We start from the raw sequence: 25061 nt of genomic DNA, 5'->3' as shown, positions 1-25061 counted from the left end.
AGAGCCCCGGGGGGTGGGGGGGGCGGGGGGGGGGCAGGGGGGGGGGGAAGGCCCCCAGGGCGGCGGCCATGGGGTGGGGCCGATCCGGGCGTCTTCAAAGACAGCGAAATCTTCCCGTTCTTCCCCGTGGAGTCGGCCGGGCTCCACGTTCCGGGCACCGGGGCACCGGGGAGGGCTCGGCCCTCGGCAGGGGGGAAACTGAGCTCCGGGGAGGCCCCGGGAGCCTTTGGGCCATTCCAGGGTCGCTGATGCGCAGGCGGGGGCTGCGTGCAAATCCGGAGGACGCAGCCGGCCCTGCCTCAGTCTCCCCGGCTGTGACGTGGGTCCGGGCACGGCTGCCACGGCTGGCGATCAGCGGAGACCCCTCCTCCCCTCCTCTCCCTTTCTGGGGGCTGGCAGTCTCGTGCCTGGAAAGCGCGTTTTGAGCTAGGTGAGGGCATGCCCCGCACGTCCTGGCAACAGGTCGGAAACGCTGTGTTCCGCGGACGGGCAGAGGGCACCGAGGGAACCCCAGATTGGGCGGCCTCCGGGGGCGGGGCGGCGCCCCCCGTGGCTCTGGGCCTTGCAGCTTGTCCGTTGGACCTGGCATCCGATGGCTCCGAGTTCAAAGGAAAGATGACCCGGGTCTCGATGCCTCGAGAAGCCATGTTCATCGAGGGGGACCCCAGAAGGGGACCCCATGTGCAGCAAACCTGCCAGGGGCCACCAGGCTGAGCCCAGGGGCAGGGGCAGCGCCACCCTCCCCCCCCCCCTTTTTGCCTCTCCATCATCCACTCGGTTTAGAAGTCTAGAAAAGGGGAAGTTGCCAACACATCATTTTCTGTTTGCTTTTGTGCTGGTTGTTTTGAGCTCTGTTCCTGAGCTTTTTTGTTTTTTTGCCCCAGGCTAGTGCTCAATCACTTGAGCCACACCTCAACTTCTGGCTTCTTTGCTTGTTCATTGGACATAAGCGTCTCACAGATTTTCCCGCACAGGCTGGCTTTGAACCGTGGCCCTCAGATGTTAGCATCCTGAGTGGCTCGTTTTATTTTTGCAAATTTCAAGCCAGCACCCGCTTGTCTTCCGGCGGGTCTCCTGGAGCCGTGACCCAGGCTCTGCGTGGCTTCCCTGAGCCTGGGGCTCCGGGCCCAGGACAACCCCAGGGACCAGCCTGGAGCAAGATGCCTGGGGCCTTCGGCTCCTCCCTCACCTGTGGGTGAAGCAGCCGGGGGGCGCCCTGCTGGGGGAACCCACAGTGGAGCGGAACCCCCGAGCTCCGGAGGAGTTGCAGGTTCTGTGCTGCTCGGGTCTCACCGTGTCCTTCCATTTGGTGATCATTTGAAGTTGGTTTTAAGTCATTAACACTCAAGAGCCTGCGTAGCGCCGCCATGCTTTCTCATGGCTCTTCTGACTGGGGTCAAATCCCTTCCGAGGCCCGTGCCGGCCCGGCCCCGTGGGGTCCCCAGTGCCTCACCCGTGTCGGTCCCTCCCACGGTCCCTCAGTTCTCGTCCAATGGCCGCGCTGGAACCTTCCGAGCTCTGGCCAAACACGGGTCTTGGCACCTGCCGGTCCCCTTCCTGCAGAGGCCTGTGGGGGAGGGGGACCCAACTGTCCCCCGGGGATGGTGTCCCTGTGGAGGGGGGAGTCCCCATTGCTTCCTCATCTTGCAAGAAAATGGACTGGCCCATGACCCCGGGGAGTGCGGTCACTGCACCTCAGTTTACCCCTCTGTGGACGGGGACTCTAGGATGTTGGGGGACTCATTATGGTCATCTTTCTGCAGAGGGCAACAGCGGTAGGTTCTGGGCCGCATCCGTCCTGTTTCCTATTCTGTGTTGTATTCCCCCTGTAGCGTGTTCCTTCCGTGTCGCGTGACTTCTGGGGCGTGTGAGCTCCGTGTCCTGAGCGTCGAGACTGCGGGCCGCGTGTGCTCGGGCTGGGGTTTGCCTTGTCACCTTATCCCATCGGGCGCGGGGCTTCTGTTTGATCTTCTGAGTGCGGGGTGCTGTCATGTTTAATGTGATGAACAAGAAGATTGCCTCTTGGGGGGGGGCGGGGGGGGCTGCCTCTAGAACAAGCTGGAGTTCACCCCAGCGGCCCGGGCCAGCTGCTTGGTGTGTTTGGGTTCTTCCTGAAGTCCCCGGTCACCTCCTCATTCGATGGGATCCGAAGGCTTCGCCTTCCTCTGCTTCGGGAGGTGGGGGGGCTCGAAGTTCTGCGCGGCTTTGCCTGGCCCAGGGCCGGGCGGCGAGGTCTGAGGAGCCACCAGCGCCTCCTCTGGACAGTTGGGGGGAGAGGGGGGGCCGAACCTGTGCCGGAACTGGTTTTTCTAGTATGACTCTTGGAGGCCCTGTGGGAAACACTGGCAAAACACATGTAATATAAAATTTTCCATTTAATTCGGTGGCATTAATTACATTTGCAGCGTTGGGAAACCAGCACCATTGTCTATTTCCAGAAGGATTTCATCACACCAAATGGAAACTCTGGCTGATGAGGCAACAGCTCCCCCTCCCCCTGTCCTTCCCCCCCCCCCCCCGCTCCCCCTCCCCGTCCCCAGGCCCTGGGACCACACCACGGGGCTGCTCTCTGCCTCTTATGGACTGTGCTAGAATCCCACGTAACTGGAAAAGATCGGTCCTTCTGCAACTGATTTATTTCCTCACGTTGAGTCAGGCATCAGACCTTCGTTCTTCACGGTCAAGTAATATTCCACAATGGGGCCAGACCACATGTCATTTATTCACTGATCCGTTGTTGGGCCTTTTTTTTTTTTTTTTGGCGGGAGGCTACTGTGAATAATACTACAGCTCACATCTTGAAAAAGCATCTGTCTGAGGGTTTGCCTTTCAGGTGTTTGGAACGCACCTGGAAGAACAATTATTGGCATACATGCTAATTCACGTTCCACTTTGGGGTAACCATTTAAAAGTTGGTTTTTAAAGATGGCTACTGCAATCTTTCGACATGAAGACCATAAAACTCGAAGCAGAGAGATGATCTGAAAACATCTTCTTCCTCTCCATAGGTCGTCTCTTGCTGTCTAGAAAATGGCCTTTGGTGCCCCAAGGTTTCATGAAGGCTGAGGTGACCATTTTTCTTTTTGTTGCTTATTACTTTCAGTGTCATACCTTTAAAAATAAAATCGTCTCCTCAGTAGAGACCAGGTCTGTGAAACCAAAAACTGCTTGTCAAATGGTATTTCCCACTAACTAAAACCAAACAACTACTCAACATATAAAGGTCAAAAATTGACCTCTCAGTGGAATACAATAGCTCAAAAGCTAGGTATGTACGTTCATATAAGACCACTGTCGACATATTGTCTAAGATCGACATTACATTTAAAGCCCTAGGCGAATTTTCTTGGGCTTGGCCACGTGGATACTGTCTATGTTTTTGATACATTGTACATTGTATATATGTCTACCTGACCTAGGGAAGGGAAAGAAAAACAGGGCGTAAGATATCACAAGAAATGTACACACTGCCCTACTACGTAACTGTACCCTTTTTGCACAATGCCTTGTCAAAAAAGTTTGTGTTCAATTAATAAATAAATTAAATTTTAAAACAAATCGTCTCCTACTGCACAGTCAGAAGTCATTTAAGGTCATCGGCTCCCGGCCCTGCCCCCTTCTCCTGCTCCGTGTCTCCTCGTCTCCTCCGCTTCTTCCCTCCTTCACCTGCTGTCTTTGCCTTGCTCAGGTCCTTGCAGGTCCTAACTGGGATGGCGGGGCGGGGGGGGGGGGGGGTGGCGAGAAGGAAGAGGAGGAAAAGAAAGAGGGAGATCGAGAGAGAAAAGAGGAGAGAGGAGAGGAGACAAGAGGAGAAAAGAAGAGCCAAGCGGAGAGAGCCACTTCCTCTCCTCTAATGGACGCATTTAGCACATATGTAATTGTAACCACTTTGGAATAAAGAAATCGCTTACTTCTCTGGGAGAAAGCTAAGAATCTTAATACTGGCATGTCAGCCGGCAAATCAAGTTCTCTATATTAAAAAGAGAGAGAGAGAGAGAGAGTAGGGATTCAAACTTCCACACGAAGTTGGAGTTTGACTTGAAACATTTAATTTATTTAAAAATAGAAATGTAAATGTAGCCTGTATGTTTTCCTCGGCTGTCAGAGCTCTCTCCTGCTCTGACTGACTCATTAACAAATTAACATGTTGTGATGGGGCTGTGAAAAGTTGCAGGATAATTGTTACAGCCACTGTCCTGGGGCTCTGGAGTTATGCCTCCCAAACTCTTTTACAGAGTACAAATTAGATGCTTTTCTATATGCTATCTAATTTTAATTAAAATTTGCCCCCGAGCTATCCTTAACAGCTTTGAAGTTACCAGAGTTTTGTCATCCTGGGGTGGCAAATGCTTGCCGTTGATCATGTCAAAAATCAGTAGCCATGGAAACGCTCTCTGATGGTTTCTTTCCAGTCTGGCTCAGATCCTCTGGGGTTGACTTCCACGAGGTTCTGGAATGATCTGGGGCTCAAAGAGCGCGCCTGCTTCTCCTGCGGACGGGGGTGACGCGTGGGGCCGGTGGCCAGGAGAGGGAGCCTCGGCACCCGGGCCCGGGAGGGAGGGACCCGGGCGCGTGAGCACTCCTCCTCCCTCTGCAGAGATCCCCACTTCCCGCGTGCCACCAAAAGTCACTGGAGGCCGCGGGGTTCGGAGAGACGGAGAAAGCGTCTTTGTCGGAAGGCGTCCCTTCGCATCCACGGGGGACCCGGGCTCCCCGTTCCCGCGAGCTCAGTACCTGCAGCCCTGGGTGTTTGTCCTGGCAGAACGTGGCCTCCATGCCGTGGAACGTGGCCCCAGCCGGACACGCCCTGCCCCGCCCGCCCCCGGGGTGGGCTCTGCCCTCCGCCCTCCGCCCTCCGCCCTCCGCCCTCTGCCCTCTGCCCTCCGCCCTCCACCCTCCGCCCCCCCACAGTCAGCGTGCAGGGGGTGCAGTCTGGGGTCTGCGTCTCAGCGGTCTGCATTGGGGTGAGCTGGCCAAGCGGGGACTCGTTCAAGCAAACGCGGGCCCCAGCCCGGGCCCTGACCCTGACCGGCAGCCCGAGCCCCCCTTTCCCGGTCACCGTCCCCCCCCCCCAGTCCAGCCCCGGCCGGCTCGGTCACCCCGGCGGGGGAGGTACCGCCCGCGCTCGCCCGCCGTTTCCGGTGGAGCCGCCTAGCGGGAGCAGAAGGCCCGGCGCCGAGCTGAGCCCCCCGGGGTCGGAGCGAGGGCTGCGATCACGATCGGGGTGCACCGGGTGGCCGAGCACCGCAGGACGAGGCCTCCCCCTAGGGAGGAAGGCCCCGCTCCCCCGGCTCTGCTGTCCCCCCCTTCCCCGTGGCTCCTCCCCGGCCGGCGCTGAGCCCCTCTCCTCGGACCTGGGGGCGCCCTGCCCTCGCGCGTCTCCATCTTGATCCCGATGACCACACGGGGCCTGTTCCCACGTGACGCCCCACGCGGAGGCTCAGGCGGACCGGGACGTGGGGGACACTGTCCAGCCACGACCGCAGCCGGCCCAGCTTGCCCCGCACCCCAGGGTTCCCCGAGTTTCCTGGACACCCAGGCCCGTGTGCCATCTACAGGTGGCGAGGGACGCAATGACCTCAGGACCAAAGGGAGGGAGAAGAGCCATCGAGGAGGAGGAGGAGGAGGGGGAGGGGGAGGGGGAGGGGGAGGGGGAGGGGCAGGAAGCTGGGGCTCAACCGGGAGATGGCGGGAGGCTGGGGGCAGGACAAGGGAGCCGTCTGCGGATGGGGCCCGCGCGGCCCCCCAGCCCCGCCGACACACAGCCCCGAGCCCGCGCCGGCCGGCCCGGGGTGGCCTCCGCCCCCAGCCTGAGCCCCGGGAGGGCAGCGGTTCCCAGCCGGGCCTCGCGCGCTCGGCACACAGTAGGGCGACGGCTGACTCTCCGCGGAACGAGGGGGCGGGTCACGGGGTCGTCCGGGGTGAGGGCGCCCCCGGCCACTCACGCCGGGAACAGCCAGGCTCTATTTTGTCTGTGGCCTTCTGGATTGTTTCTGAGGTTTCGTAGACAGAAAATCAGATCCACATGTCCTTGACTCATTCATGCCCTTCCCCCCAAACCATAGTTCTTGGGGGGCATCTGATGTCTGAGACATCTATTGAAAAATCCGCCTGTCCCCGGGGTGTCTCCCCTTCCAGAAGCTCAACGGCACCGACAGTGAACGGAGCCAGGTACCCATGGCTGCCGCCCGTCCTCAGCCACTCCGGAGGCTGAGATCTGAGGATCAAGGCTCGGAGCCAGCCAGGGCAGGGAAGTCCGGGGAGACTCTTATCTCCAATCAACCACACACACACACACACACACACACACACACACACACACACATGCATTAGCCTTGAGCTAAAAATCTCAGGGACAGCACCCAGGTCCTGAGTTCAAGCCCCAGGACACCAACACACACACACACACACACGCACACACACGCCTGTGCACCAAACTTCAGGAGTCTCCAGGTGGAGGGCGAGGCTCCTCCCCCAAGGTGACCCCAGGGCCTCCTCTCTGTCCTGGTAGTGGGGGGGGGGGGGAGGGGGGAAGGGAGGCAGAGCCAAGAGAAGCCAGGCCGAGAGAGGCCCGGGGCAGGGACCGGGCACTGAGCCATCCAACTTGAAAGGGCCCTGAGAGGCGGGGCTGTCAGGGTTGTCAATCAGATAAATACTTCACAAGGCGTACTTAAAAGGAAGGGCAGGAGGCCGCTGACCACCCCCCCCCTCCACTTTCATGTTCCCGCCCCCGTAATTAGCGGTGTGGATGGGTGAACGAGCGACAGGCCTGGAGAGCCGGCTGCCAGCCCGGGCAAGTCGGCCCTGGGAGCTGGGTGAGTTGGTGTAATTACGCCCTCCTGGAAGCGCACCCACCGCCGGGCTGGGGGGGACACGGAGGGACCCCTGCTTACAAGACCTCATCATCCCAGACGCGCAGCCCGGGCTGACGCTGGGGGCGCATGTCCTCGTTCATAAACCAGGGTGGCCCTCCGTGACCGCCTTCTCCAACGGCTGGCCCCTGCCCTCCAGGGTAGAACGGGGCAGATGCCGGCGGCTCACCCCTGGAACCCCAACTTCTCAGGAGGCCCGGAGCTCACTGGTGAAGACGCATTGTACCCACGAATTGCTTTGTTCTGTGCTACCTCCTTCTACTTAGAGATTTTGAATTCTGATTTTTTTACTGGTCCTGGAGCTCGACCCTGGGGGCCGGGTGTTGGCTCTGAGCTTCTCTTGCTCAGGACGAGCGTGGTGAACCACAGCACCACTTCCGGCTTTTTCTGAAGAGTTTATTGGCAATAAGAGCCTCACGAAGCCTGGGCTGGCTTCGAACCTGGATCCTCAGAGCTCAGCCTTCTGAGTAGCGAGGATGACAGGCAGAAGCCACCAGCGCCTGGCTTTAAGGATACTTTTAAGAATCAAATTAAAGAATATAAATGCATTCAACAAAAGAGGCTGAGATCTGAGGCATAGTTCCAGGCCAGCAGAGGCAGAAAAGTCCGTGAGAGATTTTATCTCCAGTTATCCTTCAAAAAGCCAGAAGTGGCGGTATGGCTCAAGTGGTAGAGCCCCAGCCTGGACTGGAAAAACTAAGGGGCAGCGCCCAGCCCCAGTGCTGGCATGGGGGGAAATCAAAGGTGGAAATACGCTGATCTTTCCCACAGCCGTCTGAGATTCCCGGCTTGGACTCTCACTCCAGCGAGAGCGCAGGGACACAAGGGCACCAGCTGGCGTTGGTCAGGGCAAAGCACCGGGAAAGGCAAAGGCTCGGCCTCCACCCAAGGCCCCTTCCCAGCAGCCTGGCAAGGCACAGCCGGGAAAGGACCCTGTCCCAGCCACACGGGATGCTCCCCACGTCCCCCTCACTGGCCAGGGCCTGGACATGGTCCAGACTGGCCAGAGATCGCTGCTTTCCGGGGGAACTTCGCCTCCCAAGGGACCACTGGGCAGCACCTGGAGACTCGGTTTTGTTTCACAGCTGGGGGCTGAGGAAGCCACGGGTGAGAGAGCACCCAGTAGGAGCGAGGCCCGCCGCGCTGCTGGGGTCCCACAGGGCCCAGGATGCCCCGCCCCAGAGACGCTCCAAGCCCCAAAGCCTGTAGTGCTGAGCTGGGTCATCTGGTACCCAGTGCTCCGTGAGCGCTTGTCAAAGATGCTATGCACCAATCAGAGTCCGTGACAAAGATGCTATGCACCAATCAGAGTCCGTGACAAAGATGCTATGCACCAATCAGAGTCCGTGACAAAGATGCTATGCACCAATCAGAGTCCGTGACAAAGATGCTATGTACCAATTATGTACCAGTCAGAGTCCATGACAAGGATTCTATGTACCAGTCAGAGTCCATGACAAAGATGCTATGCACCAATCAGAGTCCGTGACAAAGATGCTATGCACCAATCAGAGTCCGTGACAAAGATGTTATGTACCAATCAAAGTCTGTGACAAAGATTTTATGTACCAATCAGAGTCCGTGACAAAGATGCTATGTATCAATCGGAGTCCGTGACAAAGATGCTATGTACCAGAGTCCGTGACAAAGATGCTATGTACCAATCAGAGTCCATGACAAAGATGCTATGCACCAATTAGAGTCCGTGACAAAGATGTTATGTACCAGAGTCCATGACAAAGATGCTATGCACCAATCATGTACCAGTCAGAGTCCGTGACAAAGATTCTATGTACCAGTCAGAGTCCGTGACAAAGATGCTATGCACCAATCAGAGTCCGTGACAAAGATGCTATGCACCAATCAGCGTCCGTGACAAAGACGCTAAGTCCCAATCAGAAACGGTTGGAAGGGTCTGCCTATCCCCCCACGTGCATACCAGACCACAAGGCAGCCCGTGGCCGGGGCTGGTGAAGACCTCTGTGCTCAGGGCCCCCCAGCACCCTCACTTCCTGTGAGAGGCAGGACTTTGCAACCATTTAGGAAAGATGGCCGACAACCCAGCCACTGGGGCTTGGCTGGCGCTCTCTCCGCAGGCAGGTTCACGTCCACGGCCCGGTCCCCTCCTCGGGGGCTCCCGTGCCTCCCCCACTGGGCGGCTCACGGAGCCGACGGCCTCGCTGCGGTCTCCGTCTGCGGGGGGGGGGGCCGCGCACGCGCACCCCAGCGGGGACGTCAGTCAGATCTGCGAGCTGTGGTTGTGATGGGAGCTCATTAGCATTTCATAACCTTCCTCAGAGGTGGAAAGCGGCAGAGACACTTTAGAGAAAGAGAAAAAACCATTTGCAAATTTAATATTTTCTGACAAGTTAATGTCTCCAACCATTATCTCCCTAGTCTGTAATTTACCCCTTCAACGATTGGCTGACTGGCTGCTCCGCGGCTCCCACTCCCAGTCATCCTTGCTACCCGGGAGGTTGGAGGCCGCAGGTCGGAAGGGCCGCTCGTACCCGGGTCTGACCTCAGATCAGGGATCCGAGAACTGTCGCGTGACTTGGTTCACCCACCCCTGTGACAGGTTTGCACGATTCTAATTGGCTGGAGAAATCAACAGGAGAACAATGTTTTAGGAAGCGGGAAATCACATGACCAAGTGACAGTGGCTCGTGTCTGTAAACCTAGCTACCGGAGAGACTGAGGTCTGGGGATCTTGGTTCAAAGCCAGCCCAGGGATGGTGACTCTATGAGACTCTTATTTCCAATGAACTAGAAAAAAAAAAGCCAGAAGTGGGGCTGTAGCTTAATTGGAAAGCAGCTTTGAGCAAAAAAAAAACAACAACAACGCTTAGGGACAGTGTCAGGCACTGGATTCAAGTCTCAGTACCAGCACACATGAACAACAATTACACGGACGTCAAATCTGAGCCTCCATTAATAAAGTTTTCTTGAAACCGAGCGGATGTCGGTTATGTTTTGCATACAACCGCCTTGTGCCACCGTGGCGGAACGGAGCCACCGAGACAGAAACCACGCAGCCCGCGAAGTCTGAGGTATTTATCATCTGTGTCTTTAGTTAGACAGGAGTTTGCGGGCCTCGGATTCAGGGGGAAATTCGCGAGTAAAACTCAGCACCTGCAGTTGTAACGGGCAACGGGTAACGTCGATGTGGGTCCCTGTGAGCCTTGGTGAGAGGAATCAACTCTGCCCGGCGTTCAGGGTTCAGGACCGGGGGCTTCCTGGAGGAGGCGGCGAGGACGCTGAATCCAGGACCCTACAACGTCACCTCTCTTCTCCCTGTTGGGCGAAGGGGGAGGGGGTGGGGGAGGTGGGTACTGTGCTGCCCGCGGCTCAGTTTTTCCCCAGCCATCCCTTCTGCAGACCATCCTTTCCTTCCGGAAACTGCAGGACGGACCCCGTGATTTCGGCTGGAGCTGCACCCAAGTGTGTGTGCGCTCCTGTTTGGCTCCGTCCCTCCCCGCCCGGGGCCCGAGCCGGCGTCTGCTGTCACCCGGGCGGGCTTGTCACCTCTCTTTGCCCGCCTCTAATCCTCCTGCTTTGTTCTAGGCGCTTCGTGGGCTTACTACGGTGTGCCTGGAAGCGTTCCTCCTCCCAGCCCGCCCGATGACCTTCTCAGATCACCACCTCTTTCTTGAGAGCGAGGAAGGTTTTTTTTTTTGTCATCATTTTCTTTTGAATAGATTTGCCATACCTTTGGTTTTTATTTCTTCTTCCTCATCCATCCTCATCATTCATAAGTTCGATCTTTCGGTGGAGTTTAGGAGATCTTGTAAGTCCCCCTTCCTGTCTTGGTTTTGTTTGTTTTTGCCAGTCCTGGGGCTTGAACTCAGGGACTGGGCGCTGTCCCTGAGCTTCTTTTGCTCAAGGCTGGCGCTCTACCACTTGAGCCACAGCGCCACTTCTGGCTTTTCCTGTGTATGTGGTGTTGAGGAATCGAACCCAGGGCTCCATGCATGCTAGGTGAGCGCTCTATTGCTAAGCCACATTCCCAGCTTTTCAATCAGTTGTGGGGCTTTAACTGGGGGGGGGGGGCTGGGTGCTGTCCCCAAGCTGTTTTGCTCAAGGCTAGCACCTTACCACTTTGAGCCACAGCCCCACTTCTGGTTTTCTATTGGAGATAAGATTCTCCTGGCCTTTCCTGCCTGGGCTGGCTTTGAACTGTGATCTTCAGATCTCAGCCTCCTGAGTAGGGGGGATTACAGGAGTGAGCCACTGGAGCCAGCTTCTGGGTGTGTCCGTTATCTTTGCTGGATTGGATCCTCTGCTTTACCCTCCGTCTCTGATCCCCTCTTTTCAACTCTGTCCTACTGTCTAGGCTTTTGATTGATTTTTTTTTAAATTTGGGCAATTGAGCTCTTTATTTCCAAGATTTCAGTTTAGTCCCCCCAACCCCCCCCCCCCCGGTTTGTATATCTCTGTGGAGTTCCCCTTTCCTTCTGTATTTCATTTGGCTGTCAGTGTTCTCCAGTTGTTCTGTTTATGATACCATGCTGTATGTTCAATATTCTGGAATCACCCAGTTGTGTGCGTGTTTGTTTCGGGACACGGGTTCAGCTCAGCCCATGCGGTGTCCCCTCGCTCCCCAGCCCCGCCAGGCCTCCCCGCCCCCCCCCCACCCCCCCCACCCCCCTCCCCCGGCTAGCAGGTGAGCACAGGGCCTCTGTGGGTCATCTGAAGTGGGCCACTGCTCAGCCCCCATGAGAAGCTTCCGGAATGTGCTAGGAGCCAGAACAGCTCCCACCCACAGCCCCCTTGCCCAGGCAGTGAGCTCGGAAAATTGCTTTTGACATTTATGAGCTTTTTTCAGGCCTTAGTCTCTCCTACTCTATGTGTTCAGTGACCTTTGACACGAACTTGCCGACAAAGGTCACGCCACATCAAAATGGCATTCCAGAAGATTCTTTACAGCAGCAGATTCTCACTGACCTGAACTTAGTTTTCTCAAATGTCAAAACACTGAAAAAGAGATACAAAAATCAACCTTGGGGATGACTTGGGGAATAAAAGACAAACATGTTTTCCTCAGTTAGCAAAAGGGATTCAGTCAGAAGTCAAATTCTCAAAGAAAAACCCCTGCTTCTGTTCAAAAAACAACAACAAAGTATTATTGAAAATTAATTGATTGTGAAATTAGGTAAAGCAAATAGTTTTTGTTGTTGTTGCCAGTCCTGGGCCTTGGACTCAGGGCTTGAGCACTGTCCCTGGCTTCTTTTTGCTCAAGGCTAGCACTCTGCCACTTGAGCCACAGCGCCACTTCTGGCCGTTTTCTGTATATGTGGTGCTGGGGAATCGAACCCGGGGCTTCATGCATGCAAGGCAAGTGCTCTACCGCGAAGCCACGCTCCAGCCCCAGTTGTACATACGGTAATCGTGAACTAAAAGTAAGCCACGTACAACTTAGGTGAACTGCAGTTTGGAGGGAGAGAGGAAGTGGGGGGAGGGGGAGGGGGGAGGGGAGGAAGGGGAGGGAGGGGAGGGAGGCCGCTGGAGCCCGTGGAGGCCGGCAGCACCTTACCGACGCCCTCCAGCCCCCGAGGCGTCTGGGGAACGTCCCTCCCGCGTCCCCCGGAGGATGGGCGGCCTGGGGCGGCCCCAGCAGAGCGGAGGCCCCGCCCGCCGAGCGTGGATGGCTGACTGCGGGTGGGCGGCGGGGGGGGGGGCAGGGCGGCTTCGGGGGGCGGGGGGGAAGGAAGCCCGCCGGGCGGGGGTGACCCTGGCCGCTCAGGACCCCCGGGACGCGGTGGCCTGGACGGGGCCAGGGCCGCGAGGGGTTTCCGGTGGAGCCTCACCCTGGTTCCCGTGGGGTCCGGGCCGGGGTGCGTCCCACGGGACTGAGGGCCGCGGGGGACTCTGGATCCACAGCGCACCCTCGGAGGAGGGGGACTTGGGGCCCCCCCTGCTGCCCGGAGGCGGGCCAGGCCTTGCGAGGCCAGCTGTGTCCCCCCGGGAGGGGCGTGGGTGGGGAGAGGCCCTCAGACTCCACGGGGGCAGGAAGAGGGGCAGCAGCCGGAATCTGGCCCCCGGCCCCGGCACACATCCCCGGCCCTCCAGGAGAGACCGGGGTGCCATGGATGGGGAGCCCGGCTTAGAGACGCCCCCCCTCCCCTCTGTGGCTCACTGTGTGGGCAACGTCATGTCAGAGCTGGGGGGGGGTCTAGGTGGGGCATGAGCTCAGGAAGGAGGGCCCGGGTTTAGCAGACCACGCAGGACCCCGGAACTCACATCCCCCACCCCATCCACACACCGCTCACCCGTGGATTTCGGGGGCCGCGGGGTTCTCCCGAACCAGGCTGGACAGACCGGGACTGGCCTGGCCCGGCTCGTTCTGGGGGGGGGGGGCCTTCCCGCCGGCCCCTCCCCCGCCGGCCCCTCCCCCGCGGCGCTGAGGGTAATGCGTCCTGACAGCTGTTTGTATGATTTGATTTATGCGGCTTCACCCAGTCTCTCTCCCGGGAAGACTCCACCGAGCTGTTTTGACAACTCTCGCGGAAGAGGCCGCGTGTACAGATTTAATATAGAACAGTTCAGAAAACAAAACGGAGACCGGAGAATACCCTTCGCCGTTAGTCATGCGGGTATCGCCTTTAGTGGAAGGGACGAGGGAAGGAAGGGATACAAAGGGGGACATTTTGCGTGGCTGTCGCGTCTCCTCCGGGAGAAAGCCCACGGTGGGGCGGCCGGGCTGGGCGCATTCTCTCCCCGCCCGCGGCACACGTGCCGTGAGATTGAAGACGTGAACCCCTGCCTTGGAAAGATGAACTGGAGGGGCCCAGCGCTGAGTGTGTGGCCCCCCCCAAGTTTTCTAGCATCCCTCCTCTGGTTGGGGAGGAACTTCAGCCAGCGATCGCGCGCGTGTGTGTGCGTGTGTGTGTGTGTGCGAGCGTGTGTGTGTGTGTACCACTTCAGGCTGCTTTATTTTGGGGGGGGGGGGGTGATCGTTGGAGACGTTGGAGATTAAAGTCTTAGGAACGTTCCTGACCCGACTGGCAGGACATTGGAGTCGCCATCCTCAGCTCCCAGCCTCCCGCGCAGCCGGGAGGGCAGGCCGGGGCCGGCCGGGCATGGGAAGTCCTCGTTGACCGGGTCTCTCCCGTGGCCAGTTCCTCTGGACTTTTCATCTACGGGGGGGGCGGGGGAGGCGGCGCCCGGGCCGGGGCCTCCGTGAGCGAGGGGGTGGCTTCCCCGACCTCCGCGGGCACCAGCCTGGCGCCTGAGCACAGCGTTGTGAACTCGGGAGCCCTCTGCCCCCCCTACTCCCGGCTGGGTCACGGCCCCCCACTTCCAGACACTCAGAGTCCGGGGTGGGCTGCTTCCTGCACTTGCTCAGGGCAGGGGGTGGGGGTTCACCAAGCCCCAGGGGGCTGGCGCCCCGTTTCTGATGAGCTCCTGGACCGCCACGGGGGGGGGACTGCCACCTGAGAGAGTCACCGCCACGGGGGGGGGGGGACTGCCACCCGAGAGAGTCACCGCCACACGGGGTGGCTGGATGGGCCTTTGGGTTCGAGTTCTGGCCCCAGCGCCCGCAGGCCGGGCCCCTCCAGCCTGCGCCCCTCTGCGCCCTGGCCCGCGGGGGGGCGCCTTCTGTTCGGAGCTGCCGAGGCTCCGGGAAGCCCAGTCTGGGACACGGTTGCGACGCGCGAGGGAGGGAGGTCATGTGACCCCCGCGCTCTGGACGGGGGGGGGGGGGGCATCCTGAGATTTCGTAGATGCCTTGTAAACATGACCGGGGCTCTGGGGATGGCGGTCGTGGATTCGAATCCGGGTGAAACTAGAGCAGTACTCGGCGGCCGTCTGGAGCGTCGGTGACCGATGCTGACCCGTGTCAGCCATGGCACCCTGGACAAGTGTGCACCCAGGAGCCACTGCTTTCAAAGGGAGGTATGCACATGTGTGCACGTGTGTACGTGGTGTGTGCATTCTGTGCATTGTGTGTATGTGTGGGCGCGCGTAGGCATGTGAGTCTGCGTGTGCACGCTGTGCATGGTGTATGTGCATGGGAGGCGTGCACATCCCATGCATGCGTGCGCACGGTGTGCTGCACGTGTGTTGTTTGTGCGTGGTGTGCATGCGTGCTGCCCATGTGCGTGCGTGTGCATTGTCCGCATGCACACGTGTGTGTGTGTGTGTGTGTGTGTGTGTGAGCGCGTGCTCAGCTGCCCCTGAGTTTGGGAAGGGCGGTGCAGGGCCCCGCTGCAGGGCCGGGTGCTCGGCGTGACTGTCTTGGGTCGCTTCCCTTCAAAGGCTCCGGCTGGCTCGGTGCTGGGTGCCCTCGACGTGTCTGCACTTGAGCAGGACACGGCCCCGCCCCCGTCCCGGCAAAACAGAGCTGCGCGCGGCTGCCAGGGAAGGCCGGCCCGGTGTGAGTCACGTGCTCTCGGCCGGTGGCCACGTGTGCTTCCGGCTGGGGGGGGCGGGGCGGCTCAGGGGCTGCCCGGCCCCCCGGGACTGCAGCTCAGCCCCTGGAGCACAGGACGCCCCGGCACCGGTGATCCAGGCTGAAGGCCCCGGGTGAGGAGGCGGGAAGCCCTGGGGTCGCCCTGGGGTCGCTGGAGCTGCCCTTAAAGTGTGGACCCCGGCGTGGAGCTTGCGTTAGGTGGAAAGTGGGGTGCGCCAGGGCTGCCGAGTCAGACCCAGCACCCAAACACGAGGTCCCCGTGGCCCGTGGCTCTCTCTCTGCCCGAGAAACGCCGCGTGGCGTCTGAGCCGAAAGGCCCGGAGCGAGCCTTCCATTCAGAGCGGAAGTGTGCAGATCGCGGAGCAGCTGCCATCGACCGGGCTCGCCCAGGCCCTCCCCAAACCCTCCCCACCCGCGTCGGCGCCCACGCCTTGCAGTCCCAAGAGGCCGAGGCGCCCAGCTAGCGAGCCACGGCCCCAAGGGCGCACAGCAGCAAACAGCTGCACACACCTGGACTTACTCCCCAGAGGGTCACCGGGGTGTCTGCCCGTGAGCGGAGGGCCTTGGGGGCGGAAATGGAACCGGGTGTAAAAGCCAGAGGAGGGGGTGGAGAGCTCCATCTCTCCACACAGGAGGCCCAAAGGCGCACACACAACCCAGGAGCAGCGCTGGGCTGCACAGGGGAGCGGTTGGGGAAGGGAACAGTCACGGGAAGAAGGGTCTTCCCCCGGGCGCCCTGGCCCGCCCTGGGCCTGACGCGGGCCCGTCTGCTACCCGGGGACGCGGCGACGAGTCCGTCCACCAGGGGGCGCGGCGCGGCGCGCTGCCCCCTCCAGTGTGGATCCAGGGATGGCACCGGTGACTTGCAACACATCTCCCCGGGTCTGGGACTAGGCCGGGTCCCCTCCCGGGACCCCGCGACTGAGCCGCAGCTCCTTCTCTCCCCTTCCTGGAGCCTCCACGCTCGGTGCCTGCCCGGCCCTGCCCTCCTTGGCAGGCGGCTGCGGCGTGGGTGGGGAGCGGAGGACCGGGCTGCGCCGTGGCTGCTGTCCAGGTGGGCCGGAGGCCTCTGCCCGTCGGAGGGGAGGAGCTGTGGAGGGGACCGGGGCTAGAGGGCAGCTTCCGCCCCCCCCCCGGGGGGCGGGCGGGCAGTGAAGTCTTCAGACCCCCGAAACAGAGGGACGTCCGTGTCCTGGTAGCCACCCCGCTCCTGACCCCTGCCCGGATGCTGGGGGACGCCCAGAAGATAGACCAGGAGCCTGATTTTGCAGATGGGGAAACTGAGGCCCCAGGTCACGGTGAGGCTGGCACTGGAACTTGGCCTGTCCATCCTAGGCTTGCCCAACAGTCCCATTTGCTTTGAGGTGGAGGTGGAGACAAAAAGTCAGATGGCTTTCCTTCCTCTGCCTCAGGCTTTCCCTCCCCCCCCCCCAGGCTTTCCCTCCCCCCCAGGGCTTTCCCTCCCCCCCCACAGGCTTTCCCTCCCCTCACAGAGCAGTACAAAGCCATCATCTTCTTCTTCTTCCTCTCATTGCCTTTCCAAAGCAATCAGGAAACCCAGGCCTTTCTAAAGGAATTCCCAGGCTCAGGGCAGGGGTCTCGATGCCCATGGGCCCACTTGGTTGATGGAAGATTCTAGGCTAGGCAGCTGGCAGCCGCCGCCCCTCTCGGAGCTGGGGAGCCCCTGGCTGCGGCCATCTGCTCAGCAACAGGGTGCGGACGAGGCCCCGTGGCTTCTCCTCGGTGCTTGGCCACAAGCCAAGCGAGGAGTCGGAGCTCCAGGTACCACGGCCTGTGGAAAGGCCCGAGGCGTGGGGTCCCCACAGGGGCCGGGGGTGGGTGGGGGGGGCATGGGGAGAGGCCTGAAGCTCCGGGTCCTCTCAGGTGCCACAGGGGCTGGGGGGGCAAATGTCCATCCTGGAGCACAGATGGGGTGTGGCAGAGCCAACCAGAAAGAAAAAGAGGAGGGAGGGAGGGAGGGAGGGAGGGAGGGGGAGGGAAGCAGGCTGGCTGGCTTAGTTCTGGGCTGTGGCGGCCAGGCAAGGGTCTAGGTGGGGCTTGGCGGGCAGCATCTTGTGAGGGACAGTGGCCGACAGGGAGCCTGGCCGAATCCCCAGGGAAGTGGGGCGCGGGGCCTTGGGGGGTAGCGCTGTGGACAGTGTGAAATGCACCGGCGGGGCCTGTGGCCTCCAGTGACCCCCTCGGTCATGGTCATGAGGACATTTAGAGGGCCTCCCCTCCCCGGACTGGTGCTGAATCTGGACCCCAAGGGAGGGAAGGTTCTTGAAGCTTCGTGAAGTGGGTTGGAAGGGTTGCAGCAGGCAAGCGGAGGCAGGCAAGGCCCGGCAGGAACCTGCAAGGATTTTACCACCACCGGGAGGCTCCCGGCCCGCCCGTGCCAGGAGGACCGCAGCCAGGGGTCCGGGCGTGGAGCCTTGGGCTGGGGGGGGTGGGGGGGGGCAGGGCCCGTGGGTCCCGTGGCCCCTCCTGCGGGGGGAGGGGGGGCTGGGGCGGGAGGGGCTCAGTTGGCCCTGGGACTCAACTTTCCAACGAGCTTCCCGCCTGGACGTCTTCACATTTGAAACCATTTCATCTAGCAACCAATTCTTCCTTCACACAAGATCAGATGCCCGAGCCCAGCAGGAGAAATAGGTAAACGCAGAGCAACTTAGAATTGAAAACCAAACAAGTCAAAAGCGGGGCTCCGTCTGTCCGTCCATCCGGGGCCTCGGGCCGGGCCTCCATCTGTCTGGGGCTGGGCCTCCGTCCGTCCGGGGCTGGGCCTCCGTCCGTCCGGAGCCCAGGGGCCGGGCCTCCGCTGCTCAGGGCTCTGAGGACTGGAGGATCGCAGCTCAAAGCCAGGCCAGGCCAACAGGTTGAAGAGACTCAGCTCCCATCAACCAGCAGAAAGCAGAAAACGGAGGTGCGGCTCAAGCGGTAGAACACGAGGGCCTGAGTTCAAGCCCCGATATTGGCAGGAAAGGAAAAAAAAATAATCAGGACAAACACTTGGAAGGGTGCAGCTTTTCTATTTTTTAACCTATCAAGATAGGCCAAGCTGGCCCTGCCCGGACTGGAGAGGGCATGGGAAAGAGACAGCCAGCCAGGCGTGGGCAGCTGGCGGGGGGGGGGGGGGCTCACCCACCTCATCCCCAGGGCCCCAGAAAAGACCCTTCTAGAAATTTACCTGATGAGTAGAGTGGCAAAAGGATTCCGAGACTTCTGCTTAGCAGTGGGAATGGAGCCCCGGCAAGCGGAAGGGTTGGGGTTAAAAATCAACTCCAGACGCACGGAATAAGCCACACATACATCTAAACGCACCTGCGCGGAAAGATCACCTGGTGGCTTGTTGTTTGGTTTTGTTTTGCCTGGGGCTTGAACTCAGGGCCTAGGTACGGTCACGGGGCTCCTTTGGCTCCACCACTGGGGCCGCGCCTCCTCCAGCACTCCATTTTGTAGGTTTGGAATCTCCTAGACTTTTCCACCGAGGTTAGCTTTGAGTAGCAATCCGCCCCCCGCCCCCCACCCCCGCACCTCAGCCTCAGAAACACTAGAATTACAGATGTGAACCAGAGCCACACAACGAAGAATAAACTTGAAACCGACACGAATCCCTGTTCAAAACCACCCAGGCAGGAAAGTCCTGGAGACTCATCTCCAGTTACCCACCAGAAAACAGGAACTGGAGCTGTGGTTCCCAGTGGTAGCGCGCTGCTCTTCCGTGAGAAAAGCTGTTCACGCGACTCCACCCGTAAAAATGACTAAATTAAAATAAACTTACCTATCTTCTGCAAACCTAAAGTAAAGATTTAGCAATGGACCCAATAAGATGGCACCGACATTCAAAGAATTCACACACACACACACACACACACACACACACACACACACACACACACACTAGATGCAAAGCTGGCCACTGGGTTCTAAGGGACAAAGCTCATTTGCATTTCTATAGGTGAACTCATTTGCATATTACCAATAAAGACAATGAGGCACTCTGCCTCCTATAGAATCACATGACTGAAAGGGGGTCCCCAGGAAGTCTTTATCCAGCTCGCAGTTTTTGTGACGGGACTGGCAGACAAGGGAAACCGCAGAGCTCCGCCGTGTTCTCGGGGCTTGCTCCCCAGGCTGCCCCTCCCCTCGCAGCCGGCCATTCTGCGGTGTGAACTCCGACAATGGAGGCTCGAGTTAAGTGGGAGACATTTGAATAAGAAGGGAACCGGTCACCCCTCCCCCCAGCCCCTGGCTGGACCCCGCGGTACTGTTTTTTGTTGTTGTTTTTTTTTGCCAGTCCTGGGGCTTGGACTCAGGGCCTGAGCACTGTCCCGGCTTCTTTTTGCTCAAGGCTAGCACTCTGCCACTTGAGCCACAGCGCCACTTCTGGCCGTTTTCTATATATGTGGTGCTGGGGAATCGAACCCAGGGCTTCATGTACATGAGGCGAGCACTTTTTGCCACTAGGCCATATTCCCAGCCCTCAAGGCCGGCCCTTTCTGCAAGTGTAGCCACGTTGGGTAGAAAGCTGACTTTAAAAAGAGAAGCAATCCCTCCTTGCCGACCGACAACCTAAACGTAATAGTAGTGTATTTGCCGGGGAGTCCGCGGAGCCGGGTGGCAGCGGGACCCCCAAAGGCAGAGCTTTGCCGATCTGCCCTGCAGAATGCAGAGGAAATGGGGAATGAATGTTCTAGGGGATGGGAACCTGCCCTGTTCTCCACGCTGCTCCCCTCGTGGCCCATTCTTTGTACGTATCCAGAGACGGAGTAGGAAGGATGGACCTCCACCCTATGGCCTCAGGCCCTACAGATGCCAGGGGGACCTCCGTGTGCGAACCTGCTTTGCAATGCAGGCACCAGGCAGAACCTCCCGGCCAGCCTGCTTTGATGTTGGGGCAGGACATCTCACCCAGCCCAGCTGTAAACAACCCTTTGTGGGCCACACGGAAGAGCCCCAACTTCCTAGACCTAGAGGCGCTTGCCATAACCCCCCCTCCCCCCCCCCCGCCTCCTTTGCTCAGACCCCACCTAAACCTGGTCCCAAATTCACCCCCTCGCACAAGCTCCAAACCCCAGGGAAGGTCCGTGCCCCTCGATAAACAGTCCTGTTGAGGGTGGAGTCCGCATCTGTGTCCGGGCAGCCCGGTGGAGGGGGACGGATGGGGGGTGGGGGGGACAGGCGGCCTCCAGAGCGAGCACTGTCCCTGGCTTCTTTTTGCTCATGGCTAGCGCTCTACCACTTGGGCCACAGAGCCATTTCCGGCTTTTTCTGTGTATGTGGTGCTGAGGAATCGAACCCAGGGCTCTGTGCGTGCGAGGCGAGCGCTCTACCACGAGGCCCCATCCCCAGCCCCTCCGGTGGGTGTGTGGTTGGGTGTGGGCTGGTGTTGGGTGTGTGCTGAGGATGGGGGGGTATGTGTATACGTGGGAGTCGTGTGTACACGTGCACACGTGCTGGGCTCCCTTCCAAGGCCACCCACGCCTCGAGTGCCCACGGGTGTCTCTCTCTGCTCACAGGAGGAGGGGAGACCCCTCGGGCCTCAGGCTCAGGGTTGGGGGGTGGGGGTCTGTGCTGCTGCTGACTCCTGCCCAAGCCCCCAGAGGGTCCTGGGAAAATTCCCACCGCTCCCAGCAAGGCTGGGGTCTCTCCTGCCTCAGTTTCCCGAGGGTCCGTGCTCCCCAGGGGAGCCGGGAGCTGCCGTCGGTATCTGCGGGGGGCCATGCGTTTGGTCGCTGTGTCCACACTGGCTCTGGGGTGCCCGGTGGTGATTCGTAACCCCTGTGATGGGCGGGAGACGTCGTCCCGGCGTAGCGGGGCCAGACACGGGGAGCAGCCCACGGGAGGCCGAAAAGCTTGCCGGGGAGCCATGTTCCCGGGGAAGGCCCTGGCCACCGGCCGGGGTGACTGTGGGGCCAGGGACCACGGCGCTGCCCCTGCCAGCGGAGGGGCTGCTGAGTTCCCACACAGGGTGGACTTGAACTTGAACATGGGCGGAGCAACACAGCCGGAGCCTTGGGGGGCGGGGCGGTGGGCATCCAGGGCACCAGCCTGAGGTGCCTGGGTCCATCTCCAGAGAGGGCAAGGAGAACGGGGCACGGACACCCGGACCTCCCCTGAGAAGGGGCGCCCCTTTCCCCGACCGCTTCCGGGGCCTGAAGGGAGGAAGCCGGTTGGGAAGAAGCCGTGGCTCACGCCTGCAATCCTCACTGCTCGGGAGGCTGAGATCACGGTTCGAAGCCAGCCTGGGCAGCAAAGTCTGTAAGACTCCAATGAACTCCAGGCTAGGAGGTCGGGGGTGGGGGGTCGGGAGAGGGCGGGACGGGGCCTCTGCCACACCTGCTCCTTGGGGGACACTCTCGCCTGGCTGCTCTGGTCTCTTCTGAACCCGAAAACGCTTCCTGGGCTCTGCTGGGCACCACGAGGACCCATCCGCGTCCTGGGTCGTGGGATGGGTGGGGACGCTCGCTGCCTGCAGGCTTTGCGTGGAGCCCACCGAGGGAACGACGTTGGCCATGCCTCAGTTTCCCTCGGGTGCTGCAGTCTCTCAGGGCCCCGCCTGCCGGGTCTCTGGGGCCCACTGTGGGGAGTTGTTGGGGCCCTCGCTCAGCTGCGTCCCGGTTGTTGCTGCGCCTGTCTGCTCTGTCCAGTAGGGGGCAATGTCCTGCCGAGAGAAAGCACGTGGCGGGGGCAGGGAAGACCGTCCCTGGCAGGCACTGTCAGGCCATCCTGGCTCTCCCAGGCTTCAGGTGGCGAGGGCACTCTGCCCCAGGGGTCAGGGAGATCACGTCGTCATCTGCCCCTCGATTCACTCGACGGAAGTCAGCACTGGAGAGCAGGAAGGCCAGGGCTCCTCCTTCTGTCCAGGAAAGGGCCAGGGGCTCACACCCGTGGTCCCAGCTACTCAGGGGCCAGGGCTGCACGCCCGTGGTCCCAGCTACTCAGGGGCCAGGGCTGCACGCCCGTGGTCCCAGCTACTCAGGGGGCAGGGCTGCACGCCCGTGGTCCCAGCTACTCAGGGGCCAGGGCTGCACGCCCGTGGTCCCAGCTACTCAGGGGCCAGGGCTGCACACCCGTGGTCCCAGCTACTCAGGAGGTGGAGATCTGAGGATCCCAGCTCCAAGCCAGTGGGGACAGACCAATCAGAGAGACTCCGAACTCTACTTAACCAGCAAAAAGCCAAACGTGGAGCTGTGGCTCGAGTGGTAGGGCGCCAGCCTTGAGTGAGAAAGCTCATGGACAGCACCCAGGCCCTAAGTTCAAGCCCCAGGAGCAGCACAATGAATGAATGAATGAATAAACGTTGTAACTGCCCCAGAGCAAACTGTTAGGAATTGGAGATGAAAACAGGGACAGTAGTTCAGGAATTCATCAGTGACTTGGCTTCCCAATGCAGTGCTGTGTGTGGAAACCAGAGAACATGTGACACGGGGCGTGGCCTCTGGAGAGGACATGTGACATGGGGCGTGGCCTCTGGAGAGAGCATCTGACACGGGGCGTGGCCTCTGGAGAGGATGTCTGGTATGGGGCGTGGCCTCTGGAGAGGGCGTCTGACATGGGGCGTGGCCTCTGGAGAGGGCGTCTGGCATGGGGCGTGGCCTCTGGAGAGGGCGTCTGGCATGGGGCGTGGCCTCTGGAGAGGGCGTCTGACACGGGGCGTGGCCTCTGGAGAGGGCGTCTGACACGGGGCGTGGCCTCTGGAGAGGGCGTCTGGCACGGGGCGTGACCTCTGGAGAGGGCGTCTGGCATGGGGCGTGGCCTCTGGAGAGGGCGTCTGGCACGGGGCGTGGCCTCTGGAGAGGGCGTCTGGCATGGGGCGTGACCTCTGGAGAGGGCGTCTGGCATGGGGCGTGGCCTCTGGAGAGGGCGTCTGGCACAGGGCGTGGCCTCTGGGGAGGGCGGCTGACACGGGGCGTGGCCTCTGACTTGGGGCGTGGCCTCCGGAGAGGTCGGTGACCCGGCCAGGCACCCTCAGCTCCCTCACCTGGAAACCCGGGGCATTGGGAGCCAGCAGTTGCCGTGTCCCCTGGGCTTGGGAATGGCTGCCCACTGCAGGGGCAGGGGGCAGGAGGGTGGGGCTCCCGTGTCCATTGCTGGACCCAGAACACTTTCCCAGGGTGCAATGCAAACTGGACGCCCACGACCCTGTGGTAGCCTGGGTATTTTATCCACCTTCCTATCCCCTGATCCCGCAAGCCAGGAGGGACACGCAGCTCTTGTGCAAGCACAGAGGCTCCCTGGGAGACGTCACCTGGTACCCACTGCTTGCACAATCACCTGGGGTTAATCAGAAGGTGACGTTGGCCCCTGGCTAATCGGAGTTGTCTGTGAGCACAGGGACCAGACAGACCCCAGGCCTCTCTGCCTACGAGTCTGCAGAGGGCAAATGGCCTCTTGCTAGAGAGGCCCAGGGCCTGGGGGGGGGGCTGGCCTTATCTGAAGGTGAGGGGAGCAGAGGGGACGGGGGGGGGGGGTCGGCCTGACCCCAGGTTGCCCCTGGGAGACTGAGATCTGCCCCGTTTGTGAGTCCAAGGGTTTTGGTACTGGGGGGGGGGGGGCGTGGAGTGAGGAGGGAGCTGGCCCTTGAGGTCAGGGTCAAGGTCAGGGTCATCTGCCTACTGGGCCCCGGGATTTCCAGGGAGCCTCTCACTCCAGCCTGATGTCTCCGTGGAAATGGGTGGGGGCCGAACCTGCGCCCGAGTTCAGGGAGGTCCCGGTCTGCCCGCAGCTCCTCCACATTTCTTCCAGAGAGTTCCTCGGAGCCCAGAGTCAAGAATGAACCTAGGAACAGCCCCCACAGGGGAAGCCCACTGGAGACGGCAGGTGGACCGCGGTGCCCCTCCCCCTCCCCCACGGGAGCCGGGGACCCCCAAGGACCCCGTGGGGAGTCACGGTGGCTGCACAGGAGTCGCACGCCTGGGAGCGGGCAGGGGCGGCTGCCATCTGCAACACCAATGGCGCCCTCAGCAGAGGGCCGGGGCCCAGAGCTCCAAGCCCAGAGCCAGCCTCAGCTTGGCAGGGCAGCGGGGGGTGGGGTGGGGGACTGGACGGAGGCCGGGGGGCCTGGGAGGGAGACGGGGGGGGGCCTGGAAGGGTGGCTGGGGGGCTAGCAGATTCCGAGAGCCTCCAGACTTGGGGGGGGGGGGCACTGTGTGCTGCCCTAGCAGACCAGCTCAGCTCTCTGGACTCAGGCTGCCAACTCAGAGCCCGGCTTTGCCTTCTTTGACAGATGGCTGTGGGCCACTGAGCTGCCAGCTTGAGGCAGAGAAAGTTCCAGAGGCTTTGGGAGGGAGGTCTGGAGCTCCCGTGTTGGGGTGCCCTGGGTCTCGGCTATTCCGCGGGAGGCACAGCGCCCCTGGAGGAGGTGAGGCCCGAGCGCGGGGCGGGAGGGACGCGGTCCCTGGAGCCCTGGCGGGAATCCTGGCCTGGCCTGGCCGGTGGCGACCCGCAACTGTGACTGACCACGGTTCTCGGGGTGTGGCTCCCCCCAGAAGGCAGACATGGCAAAGCCGAAGCGCCAGGCTTGGGGCTGAGGTCAGGGACTCTTGATTCCCAGCGCTCTCCTCTAAGTACCCCCCAATGGCAGCAGCGAGCCCTCAGCCTGGCCGAGCCCCCGGGCGCCAAGCGGGCTCCAAGCCCAGTTCCCAGCCTGTTGGGAACTGGCCGGCACGCAGGCCTGGCCCGAGGCAGAGAGCTCAAAAGGAGCTTCCTGGGTGTGCCCGTACATTATTAGGACCGTTTTGTTCTCTGCAGACAGGGCTGGGGGGGGGGTGGCT

At 60.8% G+C, this 25061-nt stretch overlaps 1 protein-coding gene across 1 annotated transcript in view; it reads left to right on the top strand.

The window, feature by feature from the left end:
- Positions 1-13059, top strand: part of Bmp7 (bone morphogenetic protein 7) — a 59920-nt gene extending 46861 nt beyond the window's left edge. Inside the window, exons 4-7 of the mRNA XM_048349418.1 lie at positions 3439-3441; positions 7985-7994; positions 12238-12242; positions 13031-13059. Coding sequence (XP_048205375.1) covers positions 3439-3441; positions 7985-7994; positions 12238-12242; positions 13031-13059 — 47 coding nt within the window. The remainder of the gene's footprint in view (positions 1-3438; positions 3442-7984; positions 7995-12237; positions 12243-13030) is intronic.
- Positions 13060-25061: the final 12002 nt, after the last annotated feature.

This window comes from Perognathus longimembris, chromosome 6 (genome assembly GCF_023159225.1).
Source record: "Perognathus longimembris pacificus isolate PPM17 chromosome 6, ASM2315922v1, whole genome shotgun sequence".
Taxonomy (NCBI): Eukaryota; Metazoa; Chordata; class Mammalia; order Rodentia; family Heteromyidae; genus Perognathus; species Perognathus longimembris.
This window is presented reverse-complemented; position numbering and strand designations above follow the sequence as displayed.